Here is a 21,763-nt window from a genome sequence, read left to right as displayed (position 1 = left end):
AAAAGGATACTAGAACATAGATTAACATGAATTGCATTATCAATACAATTAACATGATTAGAGCATTCCAATTAACACGAAAGGGTTAATACACGAAATCAAGAACATCGCATAATATTTATGCTATTAGACAAAGTTGGAACCATTCACATAACACGAAAAGAGTTACACATGACATTAAGGATAATGTATAATATCTACGCAATTAAACAAAGATGGGATATTCTATAAAACACGAAAAGGAAGATACATGGAGTCAGGAGCAAGGCATAATATCTATGTATTTAAACATGGGTAGAATCTACCACATAACACGAAAAGAGTCTTAAATCTTCAAGGAATACAACACTTAGAATTTAAGGAGTTAAATCACAAATGAAGCATAAAATCTATGCAATGAGACAAGATTGGTGCATTTCACATAAACGACAAGTTTAAATCTTCAAGGAATATCAACTTGAAATTTAAAGAGTGAAATCAACCAATGTGGAAACTTGGATATCGCCCGGATTAAAACTGTACTCTTGAGATCACTTTAGGGCTACTAACCTATGGGTAACTTTCCCTTAGTGCGCACTATAGTGTAGAGGGACACTCCCCCGTACTAGAACTGAGTCTTAGCCATATCAATTTTTGATTGATATCCTAAGTCCCAAAATTAACAAGTTGTGCAAGTCAAGATTGTTTCAAAATATAAGAAATGCATTAACCACATATCATGCACACCCAAGATTTTGGAACACACAAGTCATGCCCTAAGTTCTCAAATATGATGGCATATGAAATGTCAAGAAATCAATGTGTGCATTTACATAGACCACAACTAAGATAAATAGCACATGGAATCCATCGAAGCAAATATACCATAAGTATAAGATACATGATTCAATTGTATACTAAACAACACGTGTGAATAAACCATTTCGAAACAAATGAGGATGTTCATTAAGCACATTAATGAAACTAAGATACAAGAAGTCTAGATACATGATATAAAGGCATGATTAACTCGAGGGAGACATAAAATGAAATTTAATCTACTTAAGGGATTAAATTATCAAGGTTACATGGCAAATCCAAATGTTCTACGAACAAGTTATGTCAAGAATCATGTCAAGGCCAAGTTCAATGTCAAGTTTCAAGTTCATTTCATACACGACACAGCCATGTGAGTTAAGTTTCATACAAAGGAAATAAATAAATGTAAGTTTCAAAACTTATCCGATTATGCTCAAAGTAATACACGTGAAGGAACTTATCAAGAAAATCATGACCTCAATTTAATATATGTTATACAACATGTCATAACTTGATTTAAGAACACGGTACAAGTACATTTCATGCAAGGTACGGCCACGAGTATTAAACTTTAATACTAGAAAAATAATAATTGAAAGGTTTCAAAACCTAATCAAATATTCTAGATTTAATATATGTAAAACTATATGACATGCATATCAAGAATTTCAAGTCGGAAATCCAACGGGATGAATAATACACTTGGAGCAATTTAATTAATCTAATTAATTAAATATTACTAGATTTCAAAACTTCTTCGATTACTCTCAAATTAATCTATGTTGAAGAGTATGCTAAAGCCTAATATAATATGCTATCACATGTTGATTTAAATCTAGATAAGGCCACATGATTTAATATTTTATTCAAGATAAATATTAAATAAAATCTTTATTACTTGTCCAAATAATCTAGATTTCATATATGTCAATCTACATATCAAGGGGTAATATTCTATCATGCCACATGATTTAACAAAGCTATGGACAATCGAGAAAATTAAATCCTTCACAAGAAAAATAAATAATAAAATCTCTAGATTTTGTGATTCAAGCATGTAATCAAGTTGTATAAGCATCACAAGCATGTAATATAGCAAGAAAGTAAATTATAATACCCCCTACCTCAATTTGAGATGAAAACTCCAAATCCCCACCGGAAGAAAAGTGTTCCGAATCCGCCGAAATCGAAGGGTTTTGACGGGGACAACACGATCTACATGAATCCGAAGGAAGCCCATGAAAATCACAACTTGACGTCAAACCCAAACTCAAGAAGTGGTCAGAAATGAATTCTAATAAGGGGGAATGGTAGAACACGTCGAGGGGAACAAAAACCGTGAAGGCCGAAGACTTTTCACTTAGGAAAAGTAAATCAAAGGAGGAGAGAGAAGGTGGCAGCTCCATGGGCATCCATGGCTGCTTCAGGTCGTGCAAGGAGAGTGGGGAAGATGAAAAATAAAATATTTCACCCCCCTTTTAAAGAAATCTCAAAAAGTGCCCCGAACGGCCCCACCGCGTCCGGAAAAGTGGAATTTGAGCAAACGCGCTCAAATGGCAAAACTTCATGAACAAAAAAGATTTAAAATGAGAAAATATGAACAAAGGAAGAAACGGTGTCAAAAACTGAGTCTCGAGCAGAAAGTTATGCCCCAAACAAGTTCGGTAGCAACCCGGTCCAGAAACTCTGAAACTGGAGAAAAATGACCAGAAGGAATTTCCAAGAGTCCATGACTCGATGAAATGTGAAAATGAATCCCATACGAAGATCCAGGCTCCAGACGAGGAATTTTGCAATAACTTTCGTTAATTGCACAATGGCCCCTACAAAAGGGTTAACTACGAAACTGCCCCAGAATAAAAATATCTTCCAAAAGATATTTTCTTAGATGCCCCTGAAATAAAATATCTTCAAAAGATATTTATGAAAAATACCCCAAGAAATGAAAAAGATTCTGAAGAATTGTGCATCCATGCTCCTATGGGCACCGGGAGTAACTAGAGTACTTTTTTGCAAAAGTAAAGATACGTATTTTAAGAAAACCACTCAAGATAAAGGCACGTGAAGTCAAAAACCAACTCCGAGCATGAGAAGTGAGGTTGTGCCAATAATGTGACAAACAGGGAAAAAACAGAATAGGAAAAAAGACGAAACAGGGAAAAGGACGAAAGGCGCATAGTGTCCGAAAAAGTGAAAATGCGAAAATGACTCGGTCCTCAAAGGAAGTTGTCAATTCACATGAAAGAGTCTCAGAAACCAATTCCGAGTACTCGAGATAACACTAAGCGACACGAAACAGAGCTCAAAAAAGAAATTAAACGAAAAAAATCCATTCGTAAAATTTCAAGAAAAAGTAAAGGAAGGCAAATGACCGGGTCGTTACAGCATGCTTTACTTTTAGATGATATATTTTATATACCATGGATGTATGGTATTTTAGAAGTTAAGATGGCTTCCTTCTTGTAATATGTATTTAAGTACATTTAGAAGTGTTCATTTTGCATATATGACATGAGGCCAAGGGCCATTAACTTGAAAGGTTACAAGTATGTTTTTTTTAAAACTAAAGTATTGACATTGTAGCCTATCTGTGAGAATTTGAGGCTTGGTATGCCAAAACTTGTAAATGGATTGTAATGAGGCCGTAGGCCATTGTGGTATGTTTATTTTATCATATTACATATACTTGCATGTTCACTTTGGCAAACAATACCATTCTTGATGAAACAAAAACTTAATGTTGCATTTTTTTGAGTTTTTACCCTCTTCTGTTTCAGGGGCATTTCGGGTATTTTAAAGTGTGTTTTTTTCATTTTTGCCGGCGATGCCGGGTAGAAAACTCGATTTCGGGAAAGGGGGGGGGGGGAATTCTTCTTTGTGTTTTTCCAGAAAATGTCATCTGGCCCTCAAAAACCCAATTTTTGCCCAAAAACCCCTGCTGCCAGGTTTTTGTTGAGCTGTAGTACAAGTGTACAAGTAGTGAGGGTCTCGTAACCGGTTATGTGTGTTTGGGTAGAATGCGTGACCTCTATTTTTGCCTCCTAACCGGTTAGATGTTCTTGGGTTGGCTCTTTTTGACCTTTTTGCCCTTTTTTCTTCCGATAGTCATATCTTCTTTATCCGAACTCCGAATCAAGTGATTCTTGAGTTTAATTTTATTGATTTTTCGTTGTCTTTCCAATGATGTACTCGGTAATACCCACTTTTACCTTATAAATGACCATTTTTCCCCTAGGTTCCTTTTTGTCCGTTTTTGAAACGTCACTTCCGCATTTGTTTTCCTTTAGGTTTCGTGACCTCATTGAGAGTTACATTAGTGTCTTAGAGACGCATTGTATCTCTAGAGACCGTTATTTCACCTTGCGCTTCCACATTTTGAATCCGTTATCGGGTCATCTTTTGGTCATCACTGACGCATCGGGTTTACAAAACTTGGGCTATCACAGGTCCGTTCCATCTCCTTGCCTGAAAAATATTACAACCATGGCATACTCATTTCTAAAGAGAAATAAATAATACTCATCACTCCTATAATAAATCTCAAGTATTCTGCAATTGTAGTCAAAATTTCTAATCATAAATATTTAGATTAAATTTCACCCAATGGACTGGAGTTAAACTACAGTTGTATTAATTCATGTGAGACCACAATTGAAGCAATAATTAATAGTAGAAGAATAAATGAAATATATGCAAGAATAATTACTTGAACTGAAATTTAATCAAGAAACTTCCAATATAGAAGTAGAAAGAAGAGTCCGACAATAGTTTATTTTTTTTTCTCCCTTTTCTATCTCTTTCCTCCTCATTCCCTCTCTAGTCGCTACCTCCCAATGACCTTCATCTTTTGGTTACTTTTACGGGTTCAAACCACTGGCCACAGAAAGCTAAATTTTTGTTTTCTTTTTGTATCAAACAATTCACACAAAGCTTCCAAGACCCACTTCTACATCTCATCCCTTACAATAATTAAATTTATAAAATAAAGATATCAATCTATATCTAATTTACACATACCCAGGAAAATGAAAGCCACACAATCAAGTGAGAAACAATGAAATTGAATGAAATATAATAAAAAGAACTAAATAGCTCACCTTGTGAAAAATCAAGAATAAACTTTCATATAGGTTAAGCTATGAATTTCTCTACCTTTAATATAATCCGGTGAAAAATTCTCCTTACTCTTCTTCTCGTATTATTCTCCTTTCCCTCTTTTCTATCTTGCTCTTCCTCTCTATCTTTTCTTCTTCTATGGCCGAAACCCCTTTCTGTTTCTCTCTATTTTCTTTTCTTTATTTTACTCGTTAATTCCAAAGCTTCTAGTCTAAAGTATTTCAAACTAAATAATTAAACACACGCCAACTCACCTTCAACGGCACATACCACACCAACACATGTTCCATGACTCATCAGATATGTATATTCATATATCTTTTATTTTAATAAAACTTCGAAAGGCAAAAGACTCCACCACACTCTATTCTTATCAATCCTATATATACACAGATCAATTTGTAGCTACGTGTTGTGTGTGTGAGGTAGTACTGGCCACCCACATGCATTTAATTGCTTAGTCACACAAGTATCCAAAAGAAACTTTATAATGTAACCCATTACCATAATATTATATATTACTAAATTCACCAACACCTATGTATCATGCACCCACTTCACAACTTAAATTCACCAAATATATTCATGTAATCACACCCACAAATGTAGTCCATGCTACTAGCTTACTTTGTAAACTTTAACCCAACACTTAAATTCCACAAAATAACCCACGTACGTACTCTATAAAATATTTATATATAAATCATGTTTAACAAAAATTTAAATTATGCTAATAAAATTAATTTTTTGTTTCAGGGTCTTACAATTATTCCCCCATTTAATTAATTTCGTCCTCAAAATTAAAATGCATAAAACATACTAAACAAGTGAGAATATTGCATCCTCATAGTTTCCTAACTCTCCCAAGTTGCTTCTTCCACCGTATGACTCCGCCATAAAACTTTTACCAGTGGTATAGTTTTATTTCAAAGCACTTGTTCTCGGTGATCCAAAATCTGTACTGGTTCCTCTACATAAGTTAAATCTTCCTTCAACTCTATCGGTTCCGCAACTAAAACATGAGATGAATCCGATATATACTTGCGAAGCATAGACACATGGAAAACGTCATGTAATCTTGATAATTCGTCTGGTAATTCCAACCGATACGCCACTGCTCCTATCCGTTCCAGAATTTCGTAAGGTCCTGTGACTTAATTTACCCTTTTTTCCAAACCTCATAATACCTTTCCAAGGAGAAAAACGAAGGAAGACAAAATCACCAACTTCGAATTCCAAATATCTTCTTTTTCGCACGTGCACATAACTTTTCTGTCTATCCTGTGCTATCTTCATATGATGCTAAATTATCCTCACTTTTTCTATTGTAAGTTCAATTAATTCTGGACCCAATAACTTTCTTTCACCCACTTCACCCCAACACAATGGAGTTCTACATTTTCTCCCATACAAAGCTTCATACGATGCCATCCCAATAGTAGACTGATAACTATTGTTACAAGCAAATTCAATCAACGGTAAATAGTCATCCCAACTACCTTTGAAATCCAGCACACAAGCTCTCAACATATATTCCAAAATCTGCATAGTTCGTTCTGACTGTCATCCGTCTGCGGGTGAAAAGCTATACTGAACTTCAAAGAAATTTTCATGGCTTCATGTAAACTATACCAAAATCTCGAAGTAAATTTCGGATCCCTGTCACAAATGATAGAAACTGGAGCCCCATGCAAACATATGATCTCATCAACATACAAACGAGCATATTCCTTTGTAGAATAAGTAGTTTTCACTACTAGAAAATAAGCTGATTTCGTTAATCTATCAACTATCACCCAAATGGAGTCATGTCCCCATTTTGATCTTGGAAGTCTCGTCACAAAATCCATAGTCACATGCTCCCATTTCCACTGTGGAACTGGTAACGGCTGCAACACAACCCCGCTGGTTTCTGATGTTCAGTTTTCACTCGTTGACATACCAAACACTTTGCTACAAATTCTGCAATTTCACGCTTTATATTGTTCCACCAATAGTATTCTTTCAAATCCCTGTACATTTTAGTACTCCCCGGATGTATAGCATATATAGAATTGTGGGTTTCATCTAAAATATCTTTCTTCAAAGCAACATCATTTGGAACACAAATTCGACTTTTAAAATACAAAATCCCATCATCCCTAACTGTAAATTCAGTTTGCATACCTTTTTGAGCTTCTCTTCCTTTCTTATCTAGGACTACATCATGAATTTGTACTCTTTAATTTGATCCAGCAACAAAGGTCTCACCGTAACATGTGCAAACTATGCTCCTTTGTTATTAGCTGTCAATTCAACTCCCATCAGTCTCAATTCCATAATATTTGCCACCCGTGCACACTGTAAACAAGATAGTCTCCCTGAAGACTTCCTACTCAAGGCATCTGCTACTACATTGGCTTTTCCAGGATGATGGTGGATATTACAATCATAATCTTTGATTAACTCCATCCAACGCCTCTGTTTCAAATTTAAGTCCTTCTGTGTAAACAAATACTTCAAACTCTGATGATCAGTGAATATTTCACAGATTTCACCATACAGATAATGCCTCCACAATTTCAAAGCAAAAACAATAGCAGCTAACTCCAAGTCATGTGTAGGATAATTCAATTCATGATTCTTTAATTGTTTAGAGGCATATGCAATTACCTTGCCATTCTACATCAAAACACATCCCAAACCCTGATGTGAAGCATCAGTATAAATCACAAAACCTTCGCCACCACACACGGAATAGTTAACACTGGAGCAAACGTTAACTTTTTATTTAATTCTTCAAAAATTCTTTGGCATTCCTCATTCCACACAAACTTTACTTCCTTCCGGGTCAACTTTATTAATGGCAATGCAATACTAGAAAACCCTTGGATGAACCTCCTGTAATAATCTGCCAATCCCAGAAAACTTCTGACTTCTGTCACATTAGTAAGCCTTTCCCATTTCACCACTACTTCCACTTTTGATGGGTCAACATAAATACCATCCCCAGATACCACATGCCCCAAAAATACAACTTTATCAAGCCAAAACTCGCATTTGCTGAACTTAGCAAAAAGTTGTTTTTCCCGTAAAATCTGTAGTACAATTCTTAAATGCTTTTCATGTTCATTCACACTCCGAGAATATATCAAAATATCATCGATGAAGACAATAACAAATGAGTCAACATACGGATGAAATACTCGATTCATTAAATCCATAGACACAGCTGGTGTAAAGACTCGGTCTTTTCCCTCTTCTTTTTTTTCGGTAATTTTCTTTTCTTTTCTTTTTCTTTTTTTTTTTTTTTTCATTTTTGTCTTTTTCCTTGTTTCGTCTTTTCCCGTTTATCGTTTTCGTTGCATAATCTCACTTTTTGTACTCGGATTTGATTCCGGCTTTGCATGCATCCATGATATTTAATTTCTTCACTATCTACATTTTTACTTTTGTATAAAAGCATGCTATATGTTTACTTTTCTTGTAAAGGGCATGGATGCATAACTTTTGATTATTTTCTTAAACTTTTGGGGTTTTAGTGTAATTATATGTAAAGTAATTATTTTTCGTCTTAGGGACCATTTTGCAAATTAATTTGGAAGATATTTTTAAAAAGGACCTTTTTGCAATTACTGGAAAATGTGACAAGTGTCACATTCTCATGGTGCCACTTGTTGGCATTAGGGTGGGGAGACTTGGAGGCATAATCTCTTGACACATGGAGGGTGGAGATTCACCCATTTATTGGCCTAGGATTGGACCACTTATTGCCCTAGATGATTGACAAGTGAAGACTTAGGATTTAATTTAGAAAGCTTACTTAGGTTCATGACAAGTGTAGGACTCACCTTTAGTCTTGCAAGTGTGTGTGTGAGAGGTAGTGCAAAAGCACCTAGTGAGTGAAGAATCCCACCAAATTTAACTTAGGGTTTTCATTTCATTTTTCATTTCATCTCTTCCCTCTCAAGAACCCTAACCTAGCCACCATTGAAGACATGTTTAGTTCAAGGCTTTGACTTCATTTTTGACCACCGCTCCACTCACTTTAGATCATTGAGCTTGGAATACAAAAGCCTTGGCTCATCTTCCTTTTCATAACCCTAGAAGGAAAACTTGAAATTCCTTTGCTTTCCTTGGATTCAAGAGGAATAATCCTCTTGTGCGGTAGGGGGTGTTCTAAGTTATGTCTTTGATGTTTTATATGTTTTAATATCTCGATACAAATGGAATACATGTCTCTAATCTAAATCTTTAAATTGTTAGTCAATGATACCTTGCATAAAATTAAGCTAAGACATGATTTTTGGAAGGGCCATGACTTGATTCATAACTTATGTTAATTTGAAGTCATTTAGGGTTGTTTTGAAATCTAGAGGAATTAGTTAATTAATTTAATTAATTTTTATTATTATGTTCTTATGATTTAAATCAAGTTTTAAAGTGATTTATGTAATGACCATGATAGGTACTACAACATATATTAAATGGTGCATGTTTGGATGGGAAATGAAATCTAGAGAAATTAGTTGTCTTAATTAATTAATTTATATCCTTGTTGTGTTAGTAAAGAAGCATGTATCTTATGTTGATTCCATGTTTAAATTATGATTTTAAACTTCTATCATACTTGTGAGACTATGTTCTTGTTGTTGAATGATATTGTTATAAAGAGGAACTAATTGTATAATGATTATTCGCATTCTTCATGCCATTGTAGTTGTGAACTTAGGGCATGTATTGCGTTTCCAAAATTGGTTTATGCATGGTAGATGGCTTTACATTATGTATATATATGTTATGCTAATATATATATGTTGTTGCACAAATTGTTGATTTTGGAAACTTGGGATGTCGTTGTTATGGCTAAGGCTAGGGTATGGTTCTAGTATGGAAGATTGTCCCTCTACAAGTCTAGTGCGCACATAGGGAGGTTACCATGGGCCAGTAACCCTAAAGTAACTATGGTGTTGGTTTGATCCGGCGTGATGTCCAAGTATCCACTTTCGTTTGATTTCGCATTTAAATTCCAAATTTGATAACTATGTGATATTGCATCTCATTGTGCCATGTGAAAAGTTCCAATGTCATTGTAATACCATGGACTAAATTTTATTGAATTGCAAACTTTGTAATAAGTTAAACTTATGTATACACATTCCCTACGAGTAAACTTGTTTATTCACCCCGAAGTTACTGGATGATTTTCAGGTAAAGAAGCATTATTGCGGGATGCTCAACACTCTTAGGATTGCTTGACTACTTGGAGTATTTTTGTATGTCAGAATATGCACTTGTTAGCATATCATGCTCCATTCTTGTTTATTTTGACAAAACATATATTTAATGTTCAAACTATGTAATGTGCACTTAAGTACACTTTTTGATGCTCCCTAGTTGTGTATGTAAGGAGGCCAAGGGTCAAAGATACTTATATGCTATGTATGTTACTTTATTTTCATAGTTTGTTTATGAAATTTAAGGGATTTCATGCATTGAAGGGTCATATTTTGCATATGACATGCCATGAGGCCGTAGGTTATTGTAGCGCGTCTATTTTTGCATTTTACGTATGCGTGCATGGTTACATTTCACAAAACTCTCAAGTTCTAAATTTTGAACTATTTATGGAGGATTTATGAAAAATTAAAGCAAAATCCATGCATTGAGATTTGATTCAAAGCTCCATTTTTATTTAGCATGACTTAGATGCTTGCATGAGGTTAGGGAGTGTTTTGAAACTTGTTTGAACCATATGTGAAGCATGTATAGCCTTATAACCAAGCCAAACACCTTCCCCATGGATTACAACAGCTTTTTTTGCCGCTAACAGGTCCACCGGTCGGCTGATAGCAGTCATCGGTCGACCGATGAGTGTCCACAGTGTTTTTCCCGAGAGTTGCATTCAAAAAAAGGCATTTCAGTCTGCTGGTACTATACATCAGCCGGCTGATGATGGAGTTTTGGCCGGCTGGTACTGTTCTGTCAGCCTGCTAATCCTCCCTGAAGCTTGGTTTCCTTTCAGCTTCTTGGACAGATTTCTTGGGTCAACTTCAGAGGGCCATATCTCCTTCGTTTCTGATCCAAATCAGGTCATTCTTGAGCCTAAACTCAAGAACTTGAAGTTAGATTTCCAATGATACTAACCACACTCAAAAAATCCAACCGTAGTGAGAGTTATACCAGTTTTAGTAAGATAGGGTCGTGCTGTCTCTTAGACGGAGAATGCTTCTTCGTTCTATTTTCATATCTTCTCCGTCCGAACTCCGAATCAGGTGATTCTTGAGTCTAAATTGATAAATTTTTCATTGTATTTCCAATGGTGTGCTTAGCAGCACCCACTTTGATATTAGAAAAAAACCGTTTGCCCTTAGGTTCATTATTGTCCGTTTTTGAGATGTCGTTTCCGCATTCGTTTTCATTGGGTTTTGTGACCTCATTGAGGATCACGTTGGTGTTTTATAAGTGTGTAGTATTCTTAGAGACCATTGTTACACCTTTTGCTTCCGCATTCTCGACTCATCATTGGATTTACGTTAGGTTTATCTTAGAACGCACTGACCTAAAAACCATGGCCGTCACAGCTGGAGCATTGGTTATCCCAAAAGGCATTGCCAAAAAATCATAATGGCCATATCAAGTTCGGAAAGCAGTTTTAGAAATGTCACTATCCTTTACTTTCAATTGGTGATATCCTGACCTCAAGTCAATCTTAGAAAACACCTTTGCCCCTTGCAACTGATCAAACAGATCATCAATTCGTGGTAATGGATACTTGTTTCTGATAGTTACTTTATTTAACTGTCTGTAGTCAATACATGTATAGTACCATCCTTCTTCTTAATAAATAACACCGGTGCACCCCACGGTGAAATACTGGGTCGAACGAAGCCCTTATCTAGGAGATCTTGTAATTGTGCTTTCAACTCTTTTAATTCTGTCGGTGCCATTCGATACGGAGTGATAGAAATTGGAGCTATTCCAAGTACCAACTCAATAGTAAAATCTACCTCTCTGTCCACTGGCAACCCTGGTAATTCTTCTGGAAACACATCTGTGAATTCCCGTACCACTAGTATATTTTCAAGTGTCACATCTTTATTTTCAGTATCAACCACATAAGCCAAGTAACCCTGACACCCTTTCTTCAACAACTTTCTGGTTTGTATAGCTGAGATGAGACAATTTGGAATAACATTTCTTTCTTCGGTAAATCTGAATTCTGGCTCCCCTGGTTTTTGAAATACAACTTCTTTTCGGAAACAATCTATTAACGCATGATATACAGATAGCCAATTCATACCCAAAATGATATCAAAGTCTGGTATACCTAACGGTATCAAATTCACCTTTAACTGTTTATCCCCCATTTGTAATACACAATCCCGATATTCATTTGCAACCACCGCCACTTCCCCCATTGGTGTAGAAATAAACAATTTACTATCTAGTGATGAAAGCGGTCTACCCAAATGCATAGCAATAAATGATGTAACAATTGAATGGGTTCAGCCAGGATCAATAAGCACAGTAACATTTCTATTCAAAATAAAAAGTGTACCTGTCACCACTTCTGGAGTTGCTTGAGCATCCTGGAGTGTTATAACAAACACTCTTCCCTGGGCTTGTGAACCACTTGTAGCTCCCCTACCTCCTTTTGACGAGCTCTCCTGTGGAAAACTTTTACCAAAACTAGCAACACTACCCACTGAGGTCACTCCTATCAACATAGGACAATCTCTCTTCCGATGACCTGGCTGATGGCAATGATAACACTCTTCTGCTTCCAACACAGGACAATCTTTCTTCTGGTGACCTTCCCTTCCACACTGAAAACACCCCCTGCCAGTACCACATCCTCCAAAGCTACCTTGTTATACAGATTGTTGTTCAGAAAGCCCTTGAACTCTTCCACTACCTGATGTCTGCCCTTGAGATTCACTACCCCTTCCTCTTCCATACCGCGACCTTTGACTTTTCTGACTTAAAATTCTTTCACCTCCTCTAAATTGTGATGGCTCAGATCTATTTCTTTTGTATTGTTCCCTTCTTTTTTTGCAATTCTTTCACATCCCTTTCAGCAATCATGGCTTTATTAACAAGTCTATTGTAATTTATTTCCTCAAAAACTGAAACTCTGAACTTAATAACAGCCTCTAAACCATCCTGGAATTTTGTATATTTTTCTTCTTCATTCTGTACCAACTTAGGTGCAAACCTCGATAAAGCTGTAAACTTAACTTCATAATCAGCTACAGACATTTTATCTTGTTTTAGGAGAATAAACTCCCGTTCCTTCTCTTTTTTGTAAATTGGAGGGGAATATTTCTCATAAAAAGCTTTAACAAATGGATTCCAGAATATCATCTCTTTTTCTCCTAGAGTAAGTAATAAATGTTTTGTCGTGTCCCACCAATAACTAGCTTTATTTTTTAACATAAATGTGGCTAAGTTTATTTTCTGGTCTTCTACTGTACCCATCACTGCAAATATTGATTCCATTCTTCTTACCCACCCCTCTGCTTCTTCTGGTTTAGTAGTACCTGAAAATTCTGGAGGTGTTAACTTTATAAACCTCTCATAATCCGAGTCTTTCTTTCCTTTCTGTTGCCTCTCTAGCCTTTCTTGCATTATGATTTAACTTGCCATAAATTGTTTATTTTGTTCTGCTAAGTCTGTTATAGCCTTCTCCATTTTCTGCATACCAGTTAACTGTTCCCGTTCTCTTCCCATATCACCCTAAATAGGTTGTTATACTTTAGCCTCAATAAGAACATAAGAGGCTTTTCCCTCGATTCTATGATAACCACTTTCTCCTTCCATTAATTTTTATCTACAATGAATCTCAAATATAATAACATATATATATGATACATAATCACCACCTATGTTTGTTAGTATAAAATCAAGTCAAAGAAATGACTTTACTACACAGTTCCTACTGCCACCACCAGTCTAGACTCTTACTACCTCCAGAGCCTAGGCTCTAATACTAAAAGTTAACACACCCCAACCCAATTTACACTATTAAATAAATTGAACAATTGGAATGTATCTAACCATCAGCATTAACCTCATATATACATGACGTCATCATATATCAGAGTGCCTGCTTAAAAGGTTACAATTAAAAATAAACTATAAATTCACCTTGCAAGTTCTAAGAAAATTAAACCGTTAATTACAAGTCCCAACACTTAAATTCTTCAATATTTACATTTTATACAAAAGACATTCCATTATTATTTTCCCCAGTCACACATCAAGATTCTAGACCTAGCAGTAACAACCCAACCTGATACCTGAAAAATATAAATATGGAAGGAGTGAGCTTAAAACTCAGTGAATGCAACATTACTACTATTGGGAAACGTGCAAGTTTTAAAAACTTTTCGAGGGATTTTCATTCACAGATCTTGATTCATCACATAGAGATAAGTTTTATGCAAAAATAAAATATGATGTATCATTCAATTAACAGATTGAATACTTACATCAAAGGTCTGAGTAAACCTTTAAATCTTTCCTCTAAAGTGAATGTTCTCACTTATTGTAGATCCCTTAGCAAGATGCATTCTCCTTGGATCTCCATCTTCTTGGTAATTGTTTTGCCTTTAGGAATCACTCATAAGCCTCAATGAATGACCTTGGAAAACTAGGCTTGTGGGAGCCTCCATTAAATGAGAACACTAACCCTAATTTTCTAGAGAGAGAAAATATATTCCTTTTTTTCTTATTCTAAAAATCACACCTAAAATATACATAAACCATGTATATATATATAGGCAATATAAAGATAAAGAAAAAGAAATAATAAATCATTCTTAATCTATAATTCACATGTCTCAAATCTAATAAGATTCCAATATCAAGTTGGGCTCTGAGTTAGAATCATTAGGGCTTATTATTTTATTGGCTACAATGAATTAATAATTAGCCCAGTCCATGGACCAAATTCAATTAATTCATAAATTAATTTCTACTCCACTAAAAGAAATTAATTAAACTCCAATTAAATAATAAATAACCTCTAAGTCAATGTTGCACTTTGACCCTTCTATGCATAATTAGTTATTGGATAAATAAAGCCATCAATCCGACTACTTAATTAATATATTTATTTTGATACCTTTGATTATTTCCGGCTCGATCACAATAAAACATTTGTTTGACAAAAATAATAATTTAAATAAATAAATAAATATATAATAAATCATTTTGTCTAAAAACACACGAAGACCTTCGAATTTACTTTGTGATCAACCATAATCAATACAAAATAAATACAAATAGCAATGATGCAAATATTGAAAATATAACCCTCTAACTATTAATTACATAACTACCCAAAGTGTCGGTCTAAGGATCCCGAAATATCCGCCGAACAAATCAAAGTAATTATTAATTAATAAAAGAGTTTATACTTTTCTCATACTTAAGAGTCAAATGCCATGACAGTGATAGGGAGCAATTGCATACGACGGCTCTCACAATATATCTCAACCTAACGCGGATCCAGTTCAAGTCTTAATTAATTATGAGTCCATCCATAATTACCGACTATGAACAATTTATGATTACTATTTATATTTATGTATTGATTGCTATCACATACATACATAAATATCTCTTGTAATCAAGTGGACACAATCAATTTTATAATGAATCGAAACATAATACATTGAATTCACCAATTGTATCAAACATATATATTTCAGAAACGTCAGGAACATATGTCACTATAATCCAAATAGAAATTTGCTATGCAAGGGCATATAAATCCCAACAGCTCCCACTTGCCCTCATAGCTAATTCAAATTGCATCTAACTCCAATGTTATCCAGGCGATGATCAAAACTATTGATCAATAACACCTTCGTTAATGGATCAATAAAGTTGTGTTCCAATGCAATGTTCTAGCTATAAACATATTTTCTTGCTGGACAATATTATGTAGGACATGATACTTTCCTCTCAGTGTACTTTGTTCCTCTATGGAACCTTGGGTCATTGGTTTGGACTACTTCTGCACTATTGTCGCAATATAGCTCGATAGGCAGGCTAGTATGCTCCACAACTTCTAAATCAGTGAGATCAAACCAAAAGGCTTCCTTTGCTGCTTTTAAGGCTGCAATGTACTCTACCTTCAGGTTTGAGTCAGCAGTTGAAATCTGCTTAACAATCTACTAACTGATTTCCCCTCTATTGAGTGAACATACACTAAGTCATGAACCTCATAGTATCTACTTCTGATTTGAAAACAGAACTATCATATCTGACTGGAACCACATCATCACATCCATAAATGAGTATGAGATCATTGGTTCTCCTAAGATACTTTATGATATTTTTCACAACAGACCAGTTATCAAGTCCGAGTTCAGATTGATATCTACTGATTATCCCTATCATATAGCGGATGTCTTATTTGGTATAGACCATGGCATATATGAGACTCCCATATGCCAAAGCATATTGTTCCAGTCTCATTTGCTCAATCTCTTCTGACAGTCTTGGAAAACTACTTACTAGATAGAGCAATCCATATTAATAACGAAATAACTCATTCTTTGAGTTTTGCATACCAAACCTGGTCAAAACTTTATCAATGTAGGATTATTAAGATAAGCCTATTTTCCTTTTAACCTAATACTTCAAAAGCTTGATCCTAGGAATATAACTTACATCTTGAAAATCCTTCATTTCAAAATAATTGAACAACTACATCTTTACTGATGATAAAACTTTCCATATCATACTAAATGAGTAGGATGTCATCAATATATATAGAATTAGAAAAATAATGACATTCCCTTGTACACTCATGATTTATTCACTAAGAAATCTTCTGGTATCCTTTTGTAGATTAACTTGCCTTCCATAAGTATCACCATACTAGAAAGTTCTACAAGATCCCAGATTTTATTAGAATACATAGATTCCAACTCTGATTTCATAGCAAATTGTTAAAACGATCTGTATCCATATCGGTTCACGCTTCTGTGTAGCTCACTGGGTCCAACTCATGTTTAACAGTCTCACCTAAAAACATGATTCTGTCAGATTGGATGATAATCCTCCCACTACAATAATGTACCGATGCATGAATCTGTGTACTAGATGATGTTGACGCATCAAAAGGGAATTCATATATTATTCTCAATCTTTATAATAAGTGTATTCACATGTGGTACATTTGGTACTTATACCATATTCTCTAACATTATGCTACTAGGTATGCGATTCATAATATGATCCTCCTATAGATAAACAGTAAGTGAAACAATCAACTTTTATCATTGAGATCATAAAATAATCCATCCTAGTGCCTTTAGAGTAGCCATCAAATCAATCATGCCTATGATCTGCTTCCAACTTACTTGTCCATATCAAGCGCACATGTGTAAGACTACCCCATATGTGCATGTGATTCAAACTAAGATTTAGTCAAAATCCTTGAGAGAGACTGAGATGGAATGCAGTTCATAATGCGCATCGATATCATTAACGCTAAACTTTTTAATGAAAGAGATAATGTAGCATAACTGATCATAGATTTAACCATGTTAAGCGGAATTCTGTTATTCCTATTTGACACCTCAATTCATTGAGTGTCAATTGCGGAAAAACTGGTACACCACACCCTCATTGACCATATAGTCTTTGCACTATCCCAAAAAATACTTATATCCACGATCAGATCGAAGTCTTTTGATAAGTTTACCTAATTTGTCCTCCACATCAATCTTGACACTTTCAGAATATACCAAAAGTTTTAAGACTCGTGTCATATCAGATAAATTTATCCAAAACGTGAGTAATCTTGCTTGGATGTTCATAAGACCACACGTGTCTGTGTGTACCGACTCCAATTATTCTTTATGTCTATTTCATTTGGCTGATTAAGCCCTTAGGGTTATCTATCATTCAATACAGGATTCACAAGTTGGTTTAGGCTCCCCTGCCTCACTAGGTTATAAACCTTCTTTGACCAATCTTTGAATCTCATTTTGACTGATTACAACCCAAAAATAGACACTAAAAATACAATGAGCCAGGAATAACAAATTTTCTCTTAACATTCAATTTAGAAGATGCAAACATTAGTTTCTACATCCTGCAAATATTAAGAGCTTGTGGTTATAGTATATCAACCATCTTTCAATGCACCAGAAGCAATCGCACATCTATGCAATTTTATAGAACCAGTTTTACAAAATAATAACACAGTTTTTATAAACCAAAAGTGAAACAAGAATTAGATTACGTCTAACATCTGTGCATAAAGATAGTTCTCTAATACTCATATCTTCATGCTCTCTAATTTCAGATGTAATACTCCCACTGACTTAGCTACAACCTTGGCATCAGGTCAAAAGACTAATATTTATCCATATCATCGAGGCTTCTGAATTCCTAAAATCCTTGCAACGAATTGCAAACATGTCTAGTGGCTCCAGAATCTATCCATCAGGAATTAATAGATACAACCACATAACATGGCTCAATGATTAAATATAGATTTTCCTATGCCACGTCATTGCTTAGACAGTTCGTCCTTTAGTATCTTAGTTAGCGGTAAAAGAAACAGTTTCCTTCGCCCTAAACATACACTGCCTTATTCCCTTTAACCTTTTGGATACCCATGTTTTGTGCTAGCCTAGTCCTATTATACATTTTCCTATGCCACGTCATTGCTTAGACAGTTCGTCATTTAGTGTCTTACTTAGCGGCAAAAGAAACAGTTTCCTTCGCCCTAAACATACACTGCCTTATTCCCTTTAACCTTTTGGATACTCATGTTTTGTGCTAGCCTAGTCCTATTATCATCCTTCTTCTTTCCTTTGCCCGTCCACTTGGGCCTAGAAGAAGATGGTATAGACTAGGTTAGATTGATAGGAACGCCCATACTTTTGATTATCCTTTCATCAGTTACCATTTCTATAAGAATATCAACGAGTGTGAACTCAAACTTTTTTCTTATTTAGTTACTCTAAAAGAGTCGAACGAGTTTGGTAATAAGGCAATAATTCTGTCAACTTCAAACTTACCACCCAAGTCAGCCCTTTTTGACCTCCAGTTCAATTTTTAAATAATAAATAATCATTTTCCAAAATTTGATCTTTTACTGGAGATCTTTAGGCTATCTTGATGGTATTTAAATTTGACATAGTACTTAGGCATATGCTCTATCTAATCTCACCAAAATATCTCATTGATTTTTAATATAATGCTTCAAGAAAATAAAATAATGCAAATGTTAGCTTTGGGGCATATTCGAGATAAACTCTAGAATATTGCACAAAGTCCTATCATTTGCTTTATTTCACTTATTAAAAGCATTAATGTTCTCTTGGATATCTTAAAGTAAAAGGATTAGGTTTAGGAGTAGTAAATATATTTTGTACCACTACGTTGTGAATAAAATATATAAGTTCCTTTTCCAGTCAATATAAATGAAGTCCAAATACATTGAATATGAAAGCAAGCAGATAAAATGGATTAGACATAATATCTGAATATAAATGTATTCATACAGTATGCAAGGTGAATTATTAATACTATCATGCATATTTAAAATTAAAATGAGTTTGTTAACCACATAATATAATAAATCTCAATAGAATAAGAGATCATTATTATTATTGGTGAACAATCCCTTTTAATTAATGCGGATCCCTCAACTCCGTAACATAATAAATCACACAATCAATACGTTAATAACTTATCCTGATGAAGGAGTTCATTATTACTATTGTTGGGATCCATTTGCTATTAGGTGAGTACTTCCATTAAAATAATAATATATGGGTCCTTTAACCACTGCATGAAAAATCGGATAACCAATACACCAATAACTTATTCGGTTGGCGAAGTTCATTATTACTATTGGCGGGCAAATCCCATCATTTCCATATCTCTTAAGACAATGCCTTGTCTATATATGAAATAATTTCCGATTATGTTTAGCCTTTTCTAAAATCACCTAGTGTAGACCACTCTGTTGGGAAGCGAACACTATTGATTTTAGATTGAGTATATAACGTTATTACAACTCTAATGAAAAATAAAATATTAAATATCTTGTCATTATAATCTAGATTCTTTAAATCATGCGTAGGGCCTTATTTTTAAAGATCTAATTACAATGAATATTTAATATTTTTATTTTCATGAGACAACCATTCTTGTAATATTAAGACTCTCCAAATCATGCATGGGGCCTTATTTTTTAAGATCTAATTACAATGATTTTAATAACGAAGGTCATGGGGTAATGTATAAAAATCCTTGCTCCCACTCAATTTTTAATTATTCATAATTAGGGTTTTCATGTTATTCATTTACATGATATAATGCATGCAAAACGCCTTGATTTTAATCCAATTAAATTTAGAAAATATTTGGACTTTTAAATGATTCATTAATATTTAATTTGAAGCACACTTTAAAAATAATTTACAAAAAAAAAAAAAAAAAAAAAAATTCGTTCCCAATAAGTGCCCTCAAATTAATTAGTAATCAAATCCAATTAATTTTCATAATTTAATTAATATAAATCAAGTCATTTAATTAAATATCATGGATCCAATGCATGAATAATAATTAATAAACAATTATCTATTCCATGCATCACATACATCAATAACTGACAGATAACAAATAAATGAAATGGCCAATGGATTTAGCTTTTAACATTAAAAACTAAATAATTACTAAGTGTTATAATTATTGCACCCCATTAAACTCCCACTATCTTTAAATAATGGAGAATAATATTAAAATTCACTTTGGGGCAATAATTTACTTTTTAATGAGCAAAAACAACACAAAATAATTATAAAAACAACCCTGGAGGTCCACCGTTATATTTATGCACCTGCAGGAACCAAGAAACTTGTCCCAGCAGCATCCATGCACGCCCACGCGCCCACCACGCGCCCCACACTCTCATGCAGGCGCTTATAGATAGTGGTAGCGCGTGCCACGCGCCTGTAGTGCACTGGTATGACCAGCGCGTGATCCTCACGCGCTGGGCTCATTGGGTGCTCATGGTGCGCACCGTGAGCTCGCCGCACTTGATCTCTTTCCTACCTATGATAAAAATGAAGGGCAACAATCCGGTTGCACAGGACTTTAGTGTGCCGCGCCGCACTGAATTGGATGTCCATACTTCGGCACTTCCCTTGCCGCCGGCGCAATTCTGGTCGCCGGAAAGTTGCCGGAAAACAGTTGAAAAATATAAAAATTCCAGAAAAATTAAATTTAGGCCCTAAAAAATCAAGAAAATTTCCAGAAAATTTCTAAAAAATCCCAAAAAATTCCTGAAGCCTAATTTAACCATGTTGGACTTTCTTGAAACTTCATAGCATCCGTTAATGAAGATTACATGGCTTTAATAAATATTTACAATTTGAAATATAATGGAAAAAATTAAATTATTGAACTTTCAAACGGCTAAATCAAAGCCTTAATTACATTCATTCAAAGATAAAATTACATTCAAGAAACTTATAAACTTCATCCATGGCCCAAACATACATCAATATCATCCAATCACAAATATACATACATCATGATCATATATTAATATATACATATGCATATATAATTTAGATCCATGAATGATGATTTTCATAAAAAACATGATCTCTAGTAATGAATCAAACTATACTCTGATACCACTGTTGGGAAACGTGCAACTTTTAAAAACTTTTCGAGGGATTTTCATTCACAAATCTTGATTCATCACATAGAGACAAGTTTTATGCAAAAATAAAATATCATGTATCATTCAATTAACAGATTGAATACTTACATCAAATATCTGAGTAAATCTTTAAATCTTTCCTCTAAAGTTAATGTTCTT

General features: G+C 34.5%; 1 protein-coding gene across 1 annotated transcript; it reads right to left on the bottom strand.

The window, feature by feature from the left end:
* Nucleotides 1-12,918: 12,918 nt before the first annotated feature.
* LOC132306058 (uncharacterized) lies at nt 12,919-13,524 on the bottom strand. The gene has a single exon (XM_059803254.1). It carries the CDS (start codon nt 13,522-13,524, stop codon nt 12,919-12,921), a length of 606 nt encoding a protein of 201 aa, XP_059659237.1.
* Between the last annotated feature and the right edge of the window lie 8,239 nt (nt 13,525-21,763).

Source organism: Cornus florida, unplaced genomic scaffold (assembly GCF_030987335.1).
Source record: "Cornus florida cultivar Cherokee Brave unplaced genomic scaffold, ASM3098733v1 CherokeeBrave_3.0.0_Hap2_Chr05, whole genome shotgun sequence".
Taxonomy (NCBI): domain Eukaryota; kingdom Viridiplantae; phylum Streptophyta; class Magnoliopsida; order Cornales; family Cornaceae; genus Cornus; species Cornus florida.
Note: the sequence above shows the minus strand (reverse complement) of the source record. Positions and strands in the feature narration are given on the sequence as shown.